The sequence below is a fragment of the Ornithorhynchus anatinus genome, chromosome 12 (genome assembly GCF_004115215.2).
Source record: "Ornithorhynchus anatinus isolate Pmale09 chromosome 12, mOrnAna1.pri.v4, whole genome shotgun sequence".
NCBI classification, from domain to species: Eukaryota; Metazoa; Chordata; class Mammalia; order Monotremata; family Ornithorhynchidae; genus Ornithorhynchus; species Ornithorhynchus anatinus.
The window spans coordinates 24,859,869-24,881,358 of NC_041739.1; the positions used below are offsets into that span (position 1 = coordinate 24,859,869).

General features: G+C 43.2%; 1 protein-coding gene across 3 annotated transcripts in view; it reads left to right on the top strand.

Annotated features, from left to right (window-relative positions):
- The window catches only part of ZNF827 (zinc finger protein 827), a 144,194-nt gene that overhangs the window by 64,318 nt on the left and 58,386 nt on the right, over positions 1 to 21,490 (top strand). For all 3 annotated transcript variants that reach the window (XM_029076788.2, XM_029076790.2, XM_029076789.2), the window contains exons 6-7: positions 12,816 to 13,055; positions 16,659 to 16,716. In XM_029076788.2, coding sequence (XP_028932621.1) covers positions 12,816 to 13,055; positions 16,659 to 16,716 — 298 coding nt within the window. The remainder of the gene's footprint in view (positions 1 to 12,815; positions 13,056 to 16,658; positions 16,717 to 21,490) is intronic.

Genomic DNA, 21,490 nt, shown 5'->3' on the forward strand with positions numbered 1-21,490 from the left:
CTGTTTGCTGTGTGACCTTGGGCAAGTGCCTCAGTTTACTTCATCTGTAGAATGGGGATTAAGGCTGTGAGCCCCATGTTGGACATGGACTGTGTCCAACCTTATTAGCTTGTCCCTGTCCCAGCACTTGCTACAGTACTACAGCACTTAAAAATATCATTAAAAAAGAAAACAACTTCTCCTCTAGACTGTTCGCTATTTGTGGACAGGGAACATGTCTGTCAACTCTGTTATGTTGTGCTCTCACAAGCACTTAGGACAGTGCTCTGCATATAGTAAGTGCTTAATAAACGCATCACCAAACAGATATGAGACCTCAACAATAGCAGGTGCCTCTGTATCTTCACTCACTTTATCTTGGAGTAAAATACTTCCAGTGACTTATTAAAGGTCAGGGGATATTCCCTCTTTTGGACAGGAGAAATAAAAGAAAGCTTTATTTGTTAGCAGCTGTAGAGACCCACAAGAAGATAGCTTTACTTTAGCGTTATGATAAGAATTTGCTTTGTTTCCAAGTAGACAATGTAAACTGCATCAGGTTTTGTTTTGGGTTGATTTACTTATTTTTTTTCCAAAATAATGTAGCATTTTGATCACAGGTGCATTTCCTGATTTTTTTTTCTGTAGAGTGCACTTGGATTTGAATGATTTATCATTTCAGCTGAAGTATACAATTGAGGGCATAGATGACCATTTGAATTTCATTCTGGTTTAAAACGAGGAGGTTGTTATTTGTTCTACTCATTTTGTTTTCTCACCAATGATCCATTTCTCTGTCACTAGTCAGGGGAAATAGGAACTGTAAGTAAGGCTGGCTGTGCTTTTTTTTTTCCTTTTTTTTTTCTCTTTTTGGACAAAGTTGGCTTCTTGTGGTCGATGCCCATGGTGCCAAAACGACACTTAGAATTCTGTGTTGCCTCAGTGAAGAGAGATTCCCGACCTGAGCCTGAGAGTAGGGATTAAGATAAAATATGCTGCCAGTGGGTCATGATTTGTGGAGCTTTCTTCATCAGCTCTACAGCTCGCCTGGATCTGGTGTTTGGAATGTTGACAAGGAGTTCCTCTTACTAGAGGTTGTTGCTGAGTTGGCTAGATTACTGAGTAACAGAGTCACTTGGGGTTGACTCGGAATCTCATTTCTTGGCTAGTCCAAAGAGCCTGCAGTAAGAAGTTTATTTCCTAGGGTTTTGTGGTATTAAAATTTTGTAAGCAAAGGGGAGAAAGGAGGGGCAAGGAGCCAGTGGCTCTATTATTCCTATTTACAGTTGTCTCAAGGGTTTTGTTGCTTGATGACACCAAGCCACTTTCTTCTCTGGTATCTAAAGGCAAACATTTCCTCCCTACGTTGCTGGAAATGAAGATGCTTGCGTCTTCCTCTCGTATCCAAATGGAAGCACAGATTGATGGATTAATAAATTAATAATTGGTATTTAAGTGCTCATTATGTGCCAAGCATAGTATTAAGCGCTGGGGATAGAGACAAGATAAGCCGGACACTGCCAGTGTGAGGGGAGGGCAGTTGAGAACGTTTCAGTCCATAGCACGCTGCAGAGAGGTCCTTTTCTTTTGACAGGGAAAGGAGGCATTCTGAAGCTATTCCTCCAGTTTTGACCTCCCATTCTCCAAAGAACTCTGTTATATTGTACTCTCCTAATTGCTTAGCACAGTGCTCCACACACAGTAAGCACTCAATACCATAGTCCCGTCATTGGGCAGGGATTATCTCTATCTGTTGCCGAATTGTACATTCCAAGCGCTTAGTACAGTGCTCTGCACATAATAAGGGCTCAGTAAATACTATTGAATGAATGAATTAATTTAATTGATCTCAGCCTCCTCTTGCCTTATTTCCATTTAAGGGAGTGGGAGAGCTCTTTGCTTCTTTACCTCAGATTTCAGATATATAGACTACTTACTGGCTGCCTCACCTTCTGGAAAAAGAGACACCCTGGGTTTCAGGTGAATTGGAGAGTGGAAGTTGGTAACAATTTTGCAGGAGCCTACAGGGACTGTGCAGAATAAAGTTCAGATCCATCAAAGGATGCACAAAAGCCCATTAATAACAAAAGAATGAGAGTGAATGGGGCCAAGATTGATTAGGTGTAAGGGAATAATAAGTGTTAAATAGCTTTAAAGTTAGATCAGATATTTTAATTGACCCTTTTCTATTTTTTAAATGGAAAACGAGAAAAGTGTACTCAGGGCATGAGATGAAAAACAGGTTAATTTTTTTAAATGAGATCATTTGGAATGATACCAAATAGCTTATCTGCAGTTTAAATGCACCTCTGAAGCAAATTTCCAGCAAATCCGCTAAATGAAAAGAAAACAAAATGGTGGGAGCGGCTTTAATTTAAACACTGCGTGTTCAGAGTTCAGAAAATGTCTTTTGAAAGGCTTGAGGGAGAACCAAATCACCCTGAGGAGAAGGGATTTATCACACAGATCCCTGGCTTCATTTTGGTGGGAGGAGGAGGCGGTGGCACAGACGAGGAGAGCCAAAGAAGCAGGTGAAATTGCGGAATTGGATTCTCCTGGAAAAACCCATCATAGTTTGTTTTTATAGATCTGAAGTAGAGAGGTTATGACTCATAGTTATCCCAGACAAACCCCATTACCATAACAACACACTTCTATAATATTGATCGTTTGTCCCTCCAATGGTACTTTAAAACCAGATCTTATTAAATCTGGTCTCTAGTTGCAAATTGCTACGATTTGTTTATGAGCATACTAAAAAAAATGAACCAAAACTATTACCCAATTTGGTTCTTTCAGACAAGAGCCTCTTGCATTGATTGCAAGCTCATCAACATTTACCTTGCGTGGAACAGGCTTTAGTCTTCCGTAATTGTTTTTTGAACTACCAAGCAAACCATCCTAGCACAAATCTCAGATGCAGCCTGTGGGTCAGGACTCACTACCTCTTTCCTACCTTAGACATTTTAGTTTCATAGTCTTAGGGTGTGTTTATTCCTAGCATATGAGATATAAGGACAGTTATCACTACGCAGTATGTGAGGCTCCGTATTGAGTGCTTTTGAAAAAGTCAGAACAAGATAATAATAAATGATGGCATTTGTTAAGCACTTACTATGTGCAAAGCACTGTTCTGAGCGTTGGGGGATACAAGGTGATCAGGTTGTCCCATGTGGGGCTCACAGTCTTGATCCCCATTTTACAGATGAGGTAACTGAGGCTCAGAGAAGTTAAGTGATTTGCTCAAAGTCACATAGCTGACAAGTCATAGGACCCATGACCTCTGACTCCCAAGCATGGGCTCTTTCTACTGAGCCATGCTGCTTCCCTGACCTTCCTCCATCCTATTAAGTGATCTTAATTTGCAAAATCCAAATTTTTAGATGTTTCAGGAAGATATTTTTTTCACCCAACTATGCAACCGTAATGTAAATCTGACAAGCTTCCTTGGGAATTTATGATTCATGATCATCAAATACAAAGACTGTCATTCTAGTAAATTACTCTCGTAACTGTTCAGGGAAGGTGGGGAGGTAGAGAAGAACACCCAAACTTCTAAAAACTTTTAAATATTTATAGAGAATGTTGCCTTTTGTGTGTGAAGATGGCACTACTGATAGTGAGAATTCATCCACAACGGTGACTGTCATTTAGAGATAATCTCTTCCACCCAGATGTAAGACCCTGTTTAAGTCCATTTCCCATTTAAGGTGAACATTGCATCTGGAATGCTTATTCAGCTAATTTTCAGCTGGGCTAATAGCTGTCCAGTACAGATTCAGCAACACTGGACACTTGTTTTGGTAGCTTTTATTTTCAAACATCCACCAATATAGGCTTTTCAGGCTTCCAAAAGCCTCTCCGTGTGTTCTTATGACACCCTTATGTTACCTATCGTACGTTGTTTGTACTTCAGTTAAGGCAGCAATGGTTTTATCAAGTGCCTAGTACAGTACTCTGCACATAGTAAGTATTCAGTAAATACTATTGAATGAAATAATAGTGAATGAATCAAGAGTTCCAAAGCAAAAAAGTTACAAAGGGCCCAGCAAATGGGTAGAAGTAAACATCAGTCACCCCCATAAGTTAAGTATACTCTAGGTTTATTTTTGAGACTAGAAATGATTTAAAAGATCAAACTTTTAAATAGTTTTTTAAAAAATGTATGTTAGAGGCAGAAGGGTGTCTGTATTTTTTTAGTGCCATCGGTGGCTGCTCAAACACCCTCTGTTGCGGCTCCCTCAACAGCAGACCAGAACAAAGTGGAATGACGCTGCATATATTACAGAGGACTGACTTGGAGAGAGGGGAAAGGCACGTTTTAGGACATGGGTTGATTCATTTTTCCAGGGGTGTTGATGGGTTCCATTGACCCAGATACATACTGCCCCTTCCTGCGGTGGCCATAGGATACCTGCCTTGGGAGGCAACTAACAAGAACAGTAGTTATAGTCTGCGTCCTTGGAACAGTATGTCTCCGTGAGGCCTTGTCGATGGCGACATTGTATTCTCATCCTTATTGTAAGGCATTGGGGTGTATGGCGCTCAGGCTAGCTGTAAGAAAGGTTGGGAGCCTTTTTTTTTTGTACTTAATAAAAGGAAACTATCATTTACAGTAAGCTGATAGCAGTTTTCATCACCTGCTTGACATTTATTTTATGGTATTTGTGCTTACTGTGCGCCAGAGACTGTACTAAGTGGTGGAGTAGATACAGACTAGATACAAACTAATCAAGTCCAAAGTCTCAGTCCCACCTTAATCTCCATTTTATAGGTGAGGTAACTGAGGCATCGAGAAGTTAAGTGACTTGCCCAAGGTTATTCAGCAGACAAGTGTCAGAGACAAGATTAGAACCCAGGTCCTTTCTGACTCATAGGCTCGTGCTCTTTTCACTAGACCACGCTGCTTCTCTGACATTTGACTTTCATTTTTCTTTCAAATAGTTTCCATATAGGATTTTAGACCTGGTATCTTTACACATGATTTTGACCACATTCTCCTCCCCACTACCAATACACTTACCCCACCAGGCCTTTTTGTTCCATTAAGTTTATCGCTGATTTGGGGTGAATTTTACAAATGTCATGTGTGTCTGTCTCAAGGCCAGAGCTGGATTAATGCAGGAGCTTTAGGGTCTTGCACTCAGGTCATTGGGCTGAGTGTGGAGGGACCTGCTGGCCACCCCATGATCAACCTTGGGCCTTAAGGATTGTGAGTCTTTGCTGTATTGTGTGGTGCCCAATAAAGGCAAAAAAGGCCTAAAGTTTCTTGAGCAAAGGCAGGACATTTCCCAGGGCACAACTCTCTTTATCCCCACATGTGGTTGAAGTAGAGGGACTGCTTCCTCTTTCCCAGAGGCCCAGACTTGCTCATCACCTGGAGTACCCCATTCCTTCCACACTCATCCCACCGTCCTCTTCCCCCATGTCCTCTTTATCCCCCTCCCTGCCGTCTTCCACAAATATGCGACTGAGGTGGGAAAGGTCCTGGGCTCTGGGTGGATCTGGGCCCCTGCACCATCTGACAAGGCCTGAGCTCATGAGTGGCTGAATCCCTAGGCGCATTAGGGTCATAGATTGTTTCTTTAAAGCCCTGGTCTCCCCACTGAAATGGGAGAGTGGAATTTTAGTTTGTTTTAGTCTTATAATGTAATTGTAGGTAAACATTTTTGACTTTTACACATAAGGCATATTTGTGACCATTGTCATCACTAAACGTGCTCCACATGGCAGTAATCAGAACCAGTAGTGGGGTACAGAGGCTCCCCAGGCTGGGAGCTTCACAGAGCCCAATACCTATCACCCTGCCTTCCTCCAGGTTGAGCGTACAGAGCCCAGTGGTCTATGTGCTTTCCCCTTGTGGTGAAGAGCAGGGAGATGGGGGATAAAGAGGGTGAGGGCCAAGAGGGCAGTGGCTGGCAATGGTGGCAAGAGCCTAGGTAATTCAGACCCTCCACCCCTGCCCAGTCACTCTTCAGTTCCCATTGTCTTCCCCTAGAAGAAGGGGGAAGAAAAATCCTCCCTCCCCACTGCCAAAAAAATCTGGGTTGGGTATATGTATGGGGACAAGGAGGCAATGTAGGGTGTGACGTGGCCCCAGGAGAGTGAAAGAGCCCCAGGATGTGGGTGGATGCTACACAGGACTAGTGGCATTATAGCCACTGGGGCACTGGGGAAGGTTTGAGCCAAAATTCCCCTGTGGCCAAGTTGTGGCTGCTTGGCCGAGTAGTGTCAAGGGCTGCTGGAGGATGGGCCAGAAACTCACCTGACGGTGGGTGAGGGCTTTATGTGTTGGCTCAGCCCAGGGGCACCCGCGGCCCTCGGCTCAGGCTGTGAAGACGGGGGCATGGCTGTTCAGTCCTGTGCTTGCGTGCGCCTCCTGAAGAGCCTGGGGTGGGGTTATCAGCAGCAGCCATTCCTGCCCTGCCTGGCCTTGGGCCTCAAAGTGGCAGAGTGGGAGTGGGGGCTCAGTTGCCAACCTTCCTGGCCATCACTTGTAATAATAACAGTAATAGTAATGATGGTACTTGTTAAGTGCATACTAAGTGTCAAGCACTGTTCTAAGCACGGGGGCAGACACAAGGTAATCAGTTAGGTAGCTGAGGCCCAGAGAAGTGAAGTGACTTGCCCAGGCTCACCCAACAGACCCTCCATTAGAACCCTTCTGATTCTCAGGCCTGTGCTCTATCAACTAAACCGCACTGCTTCCAAACTGAAATGAAGGGGGAGTCGGGGATTTTAGTTTATTTTAATTTTATAATGTAATTGTAGATAGAAGTTTCCATCTTTTTCACATAAGGCATTTGTTGTAGAGTCCTAAGACAACACTGGCTTGGGGATTCCTGGTGTTTGGGAGCTTCCAGGAACCACAGAGGGCACCCGATTAGGGGTAAAGTTGTCATCTTGGACAGCCATCGTTACATTCTGCTGTGTGCTCGTTGTAACACGTCTTGTCCGTTGCATTTCCTTGTCTTGTATTAGCGAGAGGTGGCAGCAGGCAATAGCCAGAAGTGTGTTCCTACTTTCACGGAAGGGACTGAGAACAGACCTAGTCCGTCAATGGTATTTATTGAGCGCTTAGCTTATGCAGATTACTGTACTATCTCTTGGGAGAATACAGTAGCCTCACCCCCTCCACCCCTTCTGTTTTCCTCTCTTTCCCATTCTTTCCTGTCAACAGTGCTTGAGTCCTAAGGAGCAGAGCCACTGGATCACATTCAACTCTGTTCTTCATGTTAGGGTCCCATGCTTGTGAAAGGCACTGTGTTCTAACCTTGGGGTAGTGGGATCAGAAATCTTCTCAGGCAGTTTCTGAGCTGCAGTGACAGGAATCTGTCAAAGGAAAAACCCGAAGGGCAAGGGAAGGAGGTGCTGATGGAGACGTATCCTCCCACGTGTCTCCTGAGTGACTAAACCACTCGTTTTGGATTCTCACTGCCCAGAGTGAGCCTGTAATTACCCGCACTGCTCCCCTTATAGGGGCTGCCGGAAGCAGCAAGTGTCTGATCTCAGTCGTTTCAGAAAAGGGTTGTGGAACTGAGGCTCTGAGGAAGCGTCTCCACAAGAGGACAAGAGGGACTTGCTGTCCCCTAACAGGCCAGCTACACTGTGGGCCCTGATCCAGTTGCACTGCACAAAAATCGTTCCCTTGTGACTGTGAGCAATACCGGACCAGTGCGCTCTCAAGACTTCTTCCTCTTTACTTTGTCAAAAGGCTTGATATTCTGGAAAGTTAATGGCCCTGTGGAAATATGGTCATTTTCATAGAGGTTATTCATGTTTCTAAATTTCCCCCCTCTTCTGAAATTCAGTACTAGTTCAGTCTTTCGGAACTGCGGTTTAGAGATGAAAATGTTCTATTAGGCTTGTTCTTGCCCATCCCCGTGCCTCGCTAAGAAAATTTCCTTCATGGTCGTTCCTATTGCTTTCTCATTTTAATTTATTCAACCTACTATTGATTTGGGGAGAGAGAGAGAGAAAATTATTTTTCTTGATGTGCAAATTCATCCTTAATACAGAAACTTTGGGATATATAAAGAGAAGAATTTTATCCACTCCTTTACAAATCTGAATCTACCATTTCTTAGCAATTTTGTTTCATAGGGATATAAATAGGTTATAGTAGAGACCTTTTTTTAAATTTGCCTTATATCTAAAGGAGGAGTCAAGTGACTCAGACATATTTTTAAATGTTGGGTGTTTTTTTTGAACTAAGAAGGAGGAAAATAGTAAAGTTTATGCAGGAGAGTAAAATAATCTTAGTTGGGTTGAAGTATTGGGGCAGTTGGAGGGAGAAGCTTGGCTGTGAGGATCTAGATTGGCCTGATTCTGATATTCTGATATTGATAATGGTGTATGGTGTATGGGCCCCAACTGTCACCTCTTTTTGCACAAGCAGACTATCCCATTCAATGGGGTATGATATTCCAGTGACTGTGGTGGTGATAAACGTTGCTGCAATAGAGTTGAATGCTGTGATGCCGCTCCTTTATCCAGTATCACTTACAAAATTGCTAGCCCCAGGCTGCTAAATATCAATGATAATGATAATAATATTTCTTAAGCACTTACTGTGTGTCGAGCACTGTTCTAAGCGCTGGGGTAGATAAAAGCCAATCAGGCTGGACACTGTCCCTGTCCCACTTGAGGCTCACAGTCTTGTTGCCATTTTGCAGATGTAACTGCACGGGGAAGTTAAGTATCTTGCCCAAGGTCACCGAACCGGCATGTGGCAGAACTGGGATTAGAACTCACATCCTCCGACTCCCAGGCGCGAGCTTTCCACTAGGTCACGCTGCTCCTCATCTTGTGCCACAGCCATCTTTTACTGCCTCCTGGCGTCCAGCTGGCGGGGACTCTGATGCTATGCGGGAGGGTGGGATAGACTCCCTTCAACAAGAGAGTGGGTACAGCAGAGAGTGGATACAGCCCTCTATTCTCCCCGTGGAGGTACTTAGTCTCTTTGGCCTGCTCAGAACTGAGGGAGTGAGGAGTCCAGGATGGTTCCCTTATTGGCCTCCCATCCCCTTCCATGTCTCCCATCCCTCTCTCCCACCAGCCCTTTTCAGAGTTCCCCAAGCAAGGGAGAGTAGCAAGGCAAGGGTTTAAATGGGATAGGGAGTAGAAACAGAAATAGAATATTTTGAAAGAAAGACAGGGCAGCAAAGGTCAGCTCGACTCTCTGCTCCTAAATTTGGAGGCTAGTCCCGGAACTGTATATGTCAGATGTCTGCAGAACACAGCTGCCTGCTGTGTCACCTGAGCTTCTGATTTCTGCCCAGGGCAGGTCTTCGAAGATCCAAGTCCGGAGCTAATGTGAAACTTTTTTTGTTTGAGTCCTTTGGGTGGTAATAAGAGGTTGGCAGATTTGCTGCAGAAGGGCTAGGGAAAAGATCCTAAATGGTAGTATTTCTAATTTGCCCAAGGAGTTGTCAATATAAAAACTCTTTTCTTAATTCTGAAATATAGCAGGTAGTTTTTGAACAGTGAACATTTTTATCAGTGTTGCAGCATTGTCTTTTAAAGGTCATGAGTTGTCATAAGAAAGGACGGAAAGCACTGCAGGTAAATCATTTTTGGAATGGGCCCAAATAGCTTTTTAAGATGAGCTTCCATTTCCTTCAGAGTTGCAAAGAGCAAAGCTTATGTGTTTTTTAATTTAGGGAAAAAATCTGGAAAGTGGGAAAATGGAGCAAAAAGTAAATTATCTTTAATGTTTTTTTTTTAAATCATCAAATAAGTGCCCTTTACTGTGAAAATGTAATCTTGGTGCTGAGGCTAAAGTGAGTCTGTGAAGCTAGAGCAGGGCTATAGGTCATTATATCATGTGACACAGCTTCTGATGTTTGTTCTAAACATTCAGTAGTGTAGGGGGAAATGCAGTACCGTTACTTGCTATGTAGTCTGACTGTAGTTCAGTGTAATTGTCAATCCATCAGAGTGGCATTATTGATTCTTTACTTGTTTTGTTCTGTTTTGTTGTCTGTCTCCCCCATTTAGACTTTTAGCCCGTTGTTGGGCAGGGATTGTCTCTATCTGTTGCCAAATTGTACATTCCAAGCGCTTAGTACAGTGCTCTGCACATAGTAAACGCTCAGTAAATACGATTTAATGAATGAATGAAGTGTGCAGACTACCGTACTAAGCACTTGGGAAAGTACAATACAGCAGAGTAGGTATACACAATCGCTGCTCTTAAGGAGTTTAAAGATTAGAGGAGTCCCCTACACCTATTTGATTGTGGGGTGCAGCTGTATGAGGGGAGGCAAATGTTGAAGGATTTTTTCCTGTACTTAGTCAGTCAGTCACTAGTATTTATTGAGGAGCAGATGGCCAGAGTGAAAAGAGCACAGGCTTGGAAGTCAGAGGACCTGGGTCCTAATTCTGGTGCTGGCTCTGCCAGATGTGTGCTAGTTGATCTTGGGCAAGTTCCTTAACTTCTTTGTGCCTAAATTTCTTCATATGTAAAATGGAGATTAAATCCTACCTAGTCTGGGAGCCCACATGTAGGCCAGAGACTGTGTTTGTGGCCTAGGGGATAGAGCATGGGCCTGGGAGTCAGAAGGACCTGGATTCTAGTCCTGGCTCTGCCACTTGTCTGCTGTGTGACCTTGGCAAATCACTTAACTTCTCTGTGCCTTAGTTACCCCATCTGTAAAATGGGGATTAGGACTGTGAACCCCATGTGAGACAGGAACTCTGTCCAACCCAATTTGTATCCACTGAAGTGATTAGTACAGTGTCTGGAACATAGTAAGTGCTTAACAAATAGTACTATTCGTCTAGACTGTAACTCGCTCTGGGCAGGGAATGTGTCTGTTTATTGGTGTATTGTACTTTCCCAAGCACTTAGTACAGTGCTCTGCACCCAGTAAGCATTCAAAATGTACGGTTGAAAGAATGAATGATTTTGTATTCATTCATTCATTCATTCAATAGTATTTATTGAGCGCTTACTATGTGCAGAGCACTGTACTAAGCGCTTGGGATGAACAAGTCGGCAACAGATAGAGACAGTCCCTGCCGTTTGACGGGCTTACGGTCTAATCGGGGGAGACGGACAGACAAGAACGATGGCACTAAACAGCATCAAGGGGAAGAACATCTCGTAAAAACAATGGCAACTAAATAGAATCAAGGCGATGTACAATTCATTAACAAAATAAATAGGGTAACGAAAATATATACAGTTGAGCGGACGGGTACAGTGCTGTGGGGATGGGAAGGGAGAGGTGGAGGAGCAGAGGGAAAAGGGGAAAATGAGGCTTTAGCTGCGGAGAGGTAAAGGGGGGATGGCAGAGGGAGTAGAGGGGGAAGAGGAGCTCAGTCTGGGAAGGCCTCTTGGAGGAGGTGATTTTTAAGTAAGGTTTTGAAGAGGGAAAGAGAATCAGTTTGGCGGAGGTGAGGAGGGAGGGCGTTCCGGGACCGCGGGAGGACGTGACCCGGGGGTCGACGGCGGGACCTGTATCTGCTCCAGTGCTTACTGCAGTGCTTGGCACACAGTAAATGCTTAACAAATACCGTACACCAGAATATGTTTCTCCTTAGAAGTAGTGTCATTTATTAAACAATTCCTAACAAGGCAAAATAAGAGATGGAGCACAAGAGGAAAAAAGTAGGGTCTGTGTACCTTGTTTCAGAAATATTTGAGTAGCTAACACAAAGGTTGTAGTAAGAAAGCAGTTTAGGAGAACGGTGGAGCTAGTTATGTAGCAATCAAGGATATTTGAATGCTCAATAGAGTATATATTCTTACCAAGTTTCTTGTAATACTTTAACATCTACTAGGCTCCTTTCAAAAACATTGATGAATACCAGAGCATTGGAGAGATGTGTGGTAAAGCTCAGTGCATTAATATTGGTCTCAGCAAGCGTCGATGCATGAATGGTCTTACCCTGGGAGAGAATAAATATTGGCTCAATTGGAATCTGTTTGGATTCCTGGTTTGTTAAAATATTCTTCCCTAAAACAGATTAGTGACTGGAGGGAATCCACCATAGAGGAAACTCGGGTAGGAGAAAATCTTGAGACAGGACTGTTCCTTTTTTTTTTTTTAACGAGTAGCTTTCACAGTATATTTATTTGCAATGACAAAGGTAACATTTGTAGTAAATTTTACTTACAGAGATCTTTACCATTTATTTTGTTGTCTAACCTACCTCATATAGAGGGGGAGTAATAAATCATGGGTGTTAAAAACTTACTCTCTTATTTCATCAGGAGAATCAGATACTTGGCTTGCAGCCAGATCCATTCTGTGAAATCAGTTACACTTTATTGAAATAAATGTCTGCTAAAATATCAAAAGGCATCAGTAGTGGGTAACAGACCGGAGATTTAAGGGTTTCCGTGTCCCACCACTTGATTTAGAAGTAATTTATGTCAGCTTTGGAGATTTTAACAATTAGACTCTTGCTTGGAGTTGAGTTTTTTGTGCAAAAGGAGGAGGAAATTTTTAGAGCAAGAAAAACAAAAATGCAACATCTCGAGACCAAAGTTCCCAAATTATAATGTGTTTCAGGCCAAATTTTGGTTTAGCTGACTGGTTTCTACTTTCAGTTAAGAAGTGCTCCTGCTAATGATCATCAGATCTCAATGGAAGGAATATTTTTTAACCCATCTTCAAATCCTGAAGTTCAGAGGTTTACATCAAGGAAATGCTACCTACAGCGTTACCAGCAGAATGTCATAGTTCCCTAATGCTTGCTTTTGGTGCCCTTTCTCCTCAGCTGTTGCCTGACACAATCCGTGCCGTTTTCTAGGTGCTCAGAACATGAGTCTCATTCTGAATTCAGAGTTTGTATATTTGGCTTTTGTTTCCTATACATGTCTGCAGCTGAAAGCTACAAGGAAACACAGATGGTGAAGATCAAAGAGGAGCCCATGGAAGTTGACATACATGACTCCCATGTCTCGATCTCACCCAGTCGGAATGTTGGCTATAGCACTTTACTGGGGCGAGAGAAAACCGAGCCCATACAAAAGATGCCAGAGGACAGAGTGCCCCCTGAAAGAAATCTCTTCAGCCAGGACATATCTGTGAAGATGGCTTCAGAGCTTCTTTTTCAACTGTCAGGTAAAGTCATTATTAGGTCTGGCCAGCGTGTACCTTGGAAAATGGGCGGCGCAAGGGACTGTAATCATTGAATAAGAGACTCTGTTCATGAGCCAAAAAGGTTGCAGTTTGGCCGGCAGACTGGCTCTCCTGGGGCCCAGAGTGACATGCTGGGGGACATGGTGGATTTTTATCACAAATTCACCATTTTCTGGTAAAGCAGCCACTCTGCCTGTCCCACCATTAAGGGGATAGACCAGCATTGTTGAGCTGAGTGGAGTTGCTGCCTGAGCAGCTGGGTGGGTGGAAGGAGAATTAATCAACTTGTAACTAGAATTTTTGTGACATCTAGGTCCTAAAGAGGGAGCTGGGGGTAAAGGGATGGAAAATGACAAAGCAAGAGTGCAGAGAACTTTACGGTAGATTAGTATGTTTGGAAATGAAAGTTTTTGAGCAGCACATCACCCCTTTTGTGGGCTGGAGGGAAACTTGACACTTTGTTGCAGTTGTCTCTAAGAACATGAGAGAGAGGGAAGGAGGACCAGTCTCTCTCCTCTGTGATTTCCTCATTGAGTTGGGACACTCCCCTCCCCGCTCCAACCCCCGAGCTCAAGCTCCTGGAAGTTGTCTCTGCTTCCTCTCTAAAGGAAAGAGGAGCAAATTTAGGAGTGATGTGCAAATTTGCTCCTAATCCATCCAAAAATGCATAGTTTAAATCACTTCTCTCTCCTTCGCCTATTGAAAGGTTCTCTGCTCTGGAAATCTGAGACTCCCACTCCCTTGCCCCATTCTGATAGCCTTCCTTAACACTCAACACAAGACACACTCTAACCACACTCTAAATATTTATGTTATGACCTCAGAACAGCAGCAGGGCCAAAATCAGTGCCCTCATCTGGTTCTTGCCTGTCACTAAACACTGGCTCTAGTGACATTTATTTCTCAGTCCCTTGAGTGTCAGTATTCCAGGCAGATCTGTTGATCTGTGATTCTTATGATAGTAATCCATGTGCCATCCAATGGCACTGCCTTAGGGCTGTGTATTTCCATTGTTTTTATTGATGTTTGTGCACTCTAATTTGGTGTTCATTTACTGTGTTTTCTTATCTCCCCCCATTAGACAGTATGTATATTAAAACCAGGGACCTTTCTTTTGGAATTTTCTTCAGATTATAATATAGCGGTCTCCACATTGTAGTAGGTTCAATAAGTCCTGTTGATTATTGGGTCCAATATTGATTTAGTTTAGGAATTTTGGGGAGCTCTGTTAACTCTCTATAAACTGCTACAGTAATCTTATTTTCCAGAAATCGTAACAAATATGACTCCTAAATGCCCATGAACACATTGTGCAGAGCTTGATATGAAATGATTCAAGTTAGAGGCAAAGTTTCTGCTCTATTGACAGCATCAAAGCAGACAGAATGTTAAAGGACATGTGAGAACTTTATACGAAGATTGTATTCTTTGTATTATTCAGGATGACCAACTTGATACAGCCCCACCTTCTTGCATTAAATTTTTATTTTTCTTCTCCTTGCAAAAGACAAATCAAAAAGAATTTAGAACATAAGCTTCAGTATTCATATTCTCATTGAAATAGTAACCCAAACCACAACTAACTCTGACAGTAATTCTGCAAATGTCAACTATGCTTTTATAGGATCCTATAGTAGCAGTCATCATCATCATTATCATCAAAAGAAATGTAAGTTTATCAGTAGTACTGTGACATATGCTCATAATTAGCTAATTCAAAAGACCCACTAGTCTGTACACATTTGGTTTAGTTGCACTATTTTTAGTAGTCCATTATTTCTAAATTGAAAAAATATTTTAAATTTGGCATTTAGTCTTAAAGAAATAAATCATTATTATTATTATTATTAGCATTGATAGTAAGGGTGGAATTAAGCACATACTCTGTTCCAAACACTCTAAGTTCTGGGGTAGGTGCAAGATATTCATATCAGAGACAATCCCTGTCTCCCATGGGGCTTCCAGTCTAAGGGGCATGGAGAACAGGTATTCAGTCCCCATTTTGCAGATGAGAAAACTAAGGCACAGAAAAGTTAAGTGATCTGCCCAAGGTCACATAGCAGGCAGGTGGTAAAGTAGGACCAGAATCCAGGTCTCATGCTCCTGATCTCACCCACTTTCCAATTGGTCATCCTGCTCCAGTCCACAGTAGGCTATGTCATTCCATGCTTTATATCATCATCAGTGGTATTTATCAAGTGCTTACTATGTGCAGAGCACTGTACTAAGCACTTGGGAGAATACAGTACAACAGAGTTGCTAGTCATGCTCCCTGTGTTTAATGAGCATACAGTCTAGAGGGTAAGACAGACATTAATACAATAAATAATTTGTAATATAAGTTATAGATGTGTATGTAAGTACTGCTTATATTTAGCAATATTATAATGGTTTCCTAAGTGTACTAATTAAATGACTGGAATTTGAACCCTGTCACACTGTACTCACAGACAAATTATTTAATATTTGGTCCCCTTCTCAAAAAGGGAGTAGCTCCGGAGTCCTGGCTCTACACTTTTAGAATGGTAACTCTTAGGCTTAAATGCTGTATTAAGTTTAATCGGTCACTGTCGAGTTGATGGCAGTGGGACTGGCCTATTTATACACCCAGGATTTTTTTTATCCGACGATCATAGAGAATGAGACAGAATCATCCTGAATCTTCATTTGTATAGGCTTCAGTTGGGGGAGAAAATAATAAAAATTAGTTGTTGAATGAGCACATACCTAGCAGTTGAAAGCTTAAACCCTTGCAGACTTTGCCAAAATTTCTACAGAGATTTAAAAGATGCTGTCGAGCGCTGTGACAGTAGGGTAGAGTCCTAGCATGTGATTGGATTGGAAAGGCCAGAGTTCAACTTTCGTGTTCTTGAAAGCTAATTAAATAATTTCTGACAGCTGGTAGACACAAAACTCAAGACAGAGTAACAGAGGGTTTACCCCTTCTTGTCTAATGATGTTTTTTGTCACATGTGACATTTATCAGAATCAACTCTAAGTGGCTATAGCATCAGGAGGTCGGGTGGCTGATTTTTGTCTCCTCCAAGACGGAAGACGGCTGATGACAAAAAATACTTAAAGGAAGTCGCTGAAGTCAGAAACTGAATAGGTGCAACAGCTGCAGTTTTCATGCTGAATCACAGAGCAGTATTATAGTATTTAGCAGGCGGAATTGTACCAAAGGTTTATACACACACACCCAAAAGAGAAATTAAATTCCCGCAGCTGGTCTAAAAGAAACTTAAAGGGCCTTTCTGTTACTTTTAGGGTTCCTTTCATGAGCCTATATGTTTGTGGTAAAATTCTGACTGTGAGAATATCAGCATCTATTTTTGTTCTTTTAGCTTGTTAATGAGAGGGGGGTTTGTATGTGTATTTACATATAAATCCCCATAATATGTACATGAAATCAGGGTGGATTCCAAGTATGTTATGGCACTGATGATCATAAAAAGTAAGCTTGTTGTGATTCAAGATATATGTATGAGGTAACAGTTTTGCCTAGAAGGTCCAGAAAGATCAAGGGTAACTTTTGTGTGTGTGTGTGTCCTTTAATTTTTTTAAGCATTATTTTTTATATTACAGAAAAGGTGAGCAAAGAGCACAATCACACTAAAGACAACACCATTCGGACCACCACCAGGTAAGCGGCCCACATTTTTGACCCTTTTGAGAACCATCAAATCGAGCAATTAAGCGGATTAACCTTGCAACCCCTTCCCAGTAGGATCCCCAGTTCCTCCCACCTCAGTCACTGCAGAGGCATCTTGTTCTTCAGGCTTTTGTTGTGCACCAAAGCAAGCTCGGGGCAAAGGGCCTCTCCGCCTCCCAAGTTATGCAGAATGTTCAGGCCTGTGGGTTTTCCATCACCTCATCACCACTTAGCATGGAAACACTGTTTGGAGATTTTACTTGTTTCTCCCACTTGAATCAAGGAGAAGTTTCTCAAGGATCATTCGGTGTGGAGTTCTGTAATCACCTATCCTCCTAGGTGGCCATTCCCCCGGTTTTCTGCTTGACTGTCTCCAGCCTAGTGTGCTATGGCAACGGAGGCCCTTATGTTTTCTACCTTTAGTTTCAGCACCTAAGTTCTCTTCTTCCCCCTCCGCACCAACCCCCCAACCTCATCGCCTAATGAGAAGTCCCTATAATAGCTATTATAATAGTAATGATAACTGTGGTATTTGTTTAGCACTTACTATGTTGTTCTAAGTGCAGGGGTAGATACAAGGTAAACAGGTTGGATGCAGTCCCTATCCCAAATGAGGCTCACAATCTAAATAGGAGGGAGATCAGGTGTGGCATCTCCATTTTTAGAGTTGAGGAATTCAGTCACTTACTAAGCACTTACCTTCTGCAGAGCACTGTACTCTTCTTTGGAGAGTGCAGTATAACAGATCTGGTGGACGTGTTCCCTGTCCAAAAGGAGCTTTAAATCTAGAGAGGGAGACAGACATTAAAATAAATTGTGGATTTATGTGTAAGGGTTGTAAGGTGAACAGAGGATACAAATCAGAAGTTAAATGAATTGCCCAAGGTCACATAGCAAACACGTAACAGAGCCGGGATTAGAACCCAGACCCTGGATTAGAAACCGGGTTCCCTGACTCCCAAGCCCGTGCTTTTCCCTTTAGGCCACAGTGCTTCTAGCTTGGGAGTGCTGCCCCTGTTCCCAGGGGACCTGCGGTGGGGGACCCCAATGGGAAAGGGTGGGCAGGTGAAATACATTAGGCTGGTGCACCAAAATGTTCTTGTGATGGCACCGTTAGACTACCTGCCCAGTACAGCACGTGAGATATCATGCGTTTGAGGGTCTAGTATCTTCGGTGCCCTCACTGACTACCTTGTATCTGGCTATAAACAGGAGCTCCCTGCAGAAAAAAACTACTGCCCTGGGGAAGCTACCATGGGGGGATGCTGTCTCAGAATCACTTGTGGTTCTTCACAACTGCTCTTAGTGCTGTGAGTTGGCACAAAATGTGAGGTCATACAATGAGATGGACAGCTAAGCCCATTCTTGGATCTTCTTGAGAAAACGCACATATAAACACCAACAGGGATTCTGTTTATTTATTTTTGGCTTCTACAACCATGCAGAATCAGAAGCACAAAAGAGGCTTACTGTTTTCTCCCTCCCCCATGGATCACCCCCTTGGGTAGCACTCTTTTAAAAATGTTGGCCCGTGTCCTATTTTTTTTTCTTTTAATTGGAATTTTCCTTTTAAGTAATGAAGATCAAATAGAAATTAAAGCAGCTTGAACTTGCCCAGTACAGTGCTCATCAGGGCAGGAATCCAGATTCTAGCATAATAGGAGAAGGAGTTGTTCCAGTGGGGTAGAGTCTGCTCCTGAGCCCTCCCGCGGGAGAAGGTAGGAGCAACCGCTGGGTCCCTCCGCGCGACAGTGGCTCAGGACAGGGGACTGAGAGCGACAGAAGTGGTCACTTTCACTGTCCTTCTCTCCCCTCCCTCACCTCTCTGCTATCACTGTGATACACCTAGCAATGAGTGACCAGCAATTTTGAAGAGAAGGGAAAGGCACAGGTCAGTAAACAACCATCAGTGGTACTTACTGAACTCACACTTTGCGCAGAGCGCTGCACTGTGCACTTGGGAGAGTACAGTACAACGTTCCCTGCTCACAACAAGCTTACAGTCTAGAGGAATTCACCTGTCTTGTAATTAGGTTCTTGAGCAGTGGGTTTTTTTCCCCCTGTTATTGCTAACCCTCTTCTCAGATTCTTAAATCTGTGCAGAAAACAAGAAGGGACACCCACATACCCTAGCTCCTACCTCATTTGGACCTATTATAGATGTTGAAACTGCCCCAAAGATTAAGCATAATTTAATTTATGTCCAAATATTTGAGTCCTCTGCATTGTTGTAGCTTTTTGTTTCTTTTTAGCCATAAAGGAGTATCCCAGCGTAATATTAGGTTACTCCTCCATTGGGTGTGTTCAAGGATGTATAAAGAAGAGAGGGGTGATTAGTGAAAATTTCATGTGTGGAAAGAATAGTGATTAGTGAAATCTTGTTTGCTTCTTTGTTTTGTTTTTAAACAGCAGCTAGCCCAGCTTGTTAGCATCAGGCTGAGATTCCATTGATTCTGTGCTGCAGAATTCTCAATTCACAATTCTTTAGCAAAACCTGTAGCCCTTGGGAAGTTAGTAACTGGAATGCTTAAAGCCTGCTTGTACTCTCCTAAGTCTGCCAGCTTGGATGTTTTCCAGCAGACAGCTTGCTGAATTACTTCCCTCCCCCCAAATGCATCTCTCTCTATTCTACATTCTCACCTCTTGGCTTCACGCAGGGCAAAAATCAAGCTAGTCTCTGCCACGGAGGTTTCTTAATCTGAGTTGACTGTTACTGGGGAAGGGAAAAAAAAAAATGTGCCTGCTGTCAGCATTCGGTGTTTCAGTGCAGAACATTGTATTTTTCTGCGGTCAGAACACCATTCTGGAAAGGCTGAGATTTTGTGGGGAAGTGGGAAAACTGAAGGTGTATCGGGGTGGCCTATATGCCTGCCCACCCTCCTCTCTCCATCTTCCCTACCATGAGATGGTAAGAGCAGCAGATGGGCCGCTCGACTTGGAGATGGCTCAGGGCAGACGAGGGTGGGAGAGCTGGTGACTTTTACTCAGGGTCCTTCCACTTCCTCCCTCCACCCCCTCACCTGCTTGCCTCCACTGGTGTAATTTGTTAAGCTCGGGTGGCTGGACCAACCCTTCCTTCTTCCTACTGGCTGCAGATGTCTTTGAGGATTGTCTTTTCCTGGTTGGTGATCTCTTAAATCCATCCACAGAGTAGAAGAGACGAGCTGAAGCAAAACACCTGGAAAATTGACTGCAATATAATTAAATATCGACTTTGCCAGTGTCCTGCTTTCCTGAAGTCTACCCTGAAGCTGTTTCTCTCTTCTATCCTCCCATCCCGAAATGACCAATATCAGATTTTCAATCCTTTGCAGTCATCTCTTAAAAGGGTGTCCTCTGGTCATACCTTCAACAACATCCTTTGCAAAACCTCCAAATTTTTATGGTTCTTCGTTTCCAAATCTCAGGATGTTTAGATCATTCTTATCGGTTAGTTTTAAGCCTTCCTTTCTCCATTTTCTCTGAAGAAGGTGACAGTTAAGTAGCACGGTGCAGAATTACTTGCGATTTGGTTTCAAATTCCACCTGGTTATTCGTCTTCCCAAGATTCATTTTAATGGATTAACTTGCAGAGTAGCCTGACTTTTGGTCTCCACAGCAGTTTCTTGCAGAATGTGAGATACTGTGTTCCTCTGTTGTCCCTCAAGGTGTCCTGGGGCTGGGAGACTGATGGAGAAGGAGGACTCTGAGTAAGGGAGGGAGAAACTGTCTTTCCCGGTATTTCCACTCCAGACCCAGTCAGTCATCGGTCTAATTTCAACCTGTACATTCCAGCATCAGACACAAAATGAAGATAGAGCTACCCATGAGGAACTCTGACATGCCCCAGTGACTTGGTGAAGGGAGAGTAGTTCCCCATGGCAGACTACAGGAAATCAGGCTAACTGTCCAGCCAACTCTTGATTAAATAGGGGTACTTTGCTTCACCTCTTCCAATTGATCAATTAGTTGTATTTATTGAATGCTTACTGGGTGCAGAGCACCATGCTAAGCATTTGGGGGAGTACAATAATAATAATAATAATGTTGGTATTTGTTAAGCGCTTACTATGTGCCGAGCACTGTTCTAAGCGCTGGGGTAGACATAGGGGAATCAGGTTGTCCCACGTGGGGCTCACAGTTTTCATCCCCATTTTACAGATGAGGGAACTGAGGCACAGAGAAGTTAAGTGACTTGCCCACAGTCACACAGCCGACAAGTGGCAGAGCTGGGATTCGAACTCATGAGCCCTGACTCCAAAGCCCGTGCTCTTTCCACTGAGCCACGCTGCTTCTCAGTGTTAGTAGACCTGATCCTGCCCACAAGGAGATTACAGTCTGGTGGGGAGAGGGAGGAAAAATTAATTTACATATAGGAAGAAGTGCTAAAATAGAGTGGGGGTCATCAGAGGCAATGAATGACTTACGGCTTTGGTTAGTTCCCTATTATAAGTGGTACAAGGTGCACCCCAGCCAGCTACATATTTTTCTCTTTGCTAGAATTGGTAATAAAACATTTCATTGTTGGGGATGGTTGAAGCATTTTAAGGAATTATATGTAGTTTTTAACTGTCCGTCTTCCCTGTTACCAGGAGTATTTGAAAGTCGGTAGAATCTGATTTTCTGTTGCTGGGTTTGGAGAATTCCTGGATCCTGGCCACCCAAAAGCTTATTCTCAGCTGTCAAGGAGCATAATCTTGCTTAAAGGCACAGGTGTGAAACAGTCCACCCCAATAAATAATGTAATCAGATGGGCAGATCAATCCGCCCAGCAACTAGAGGAGGG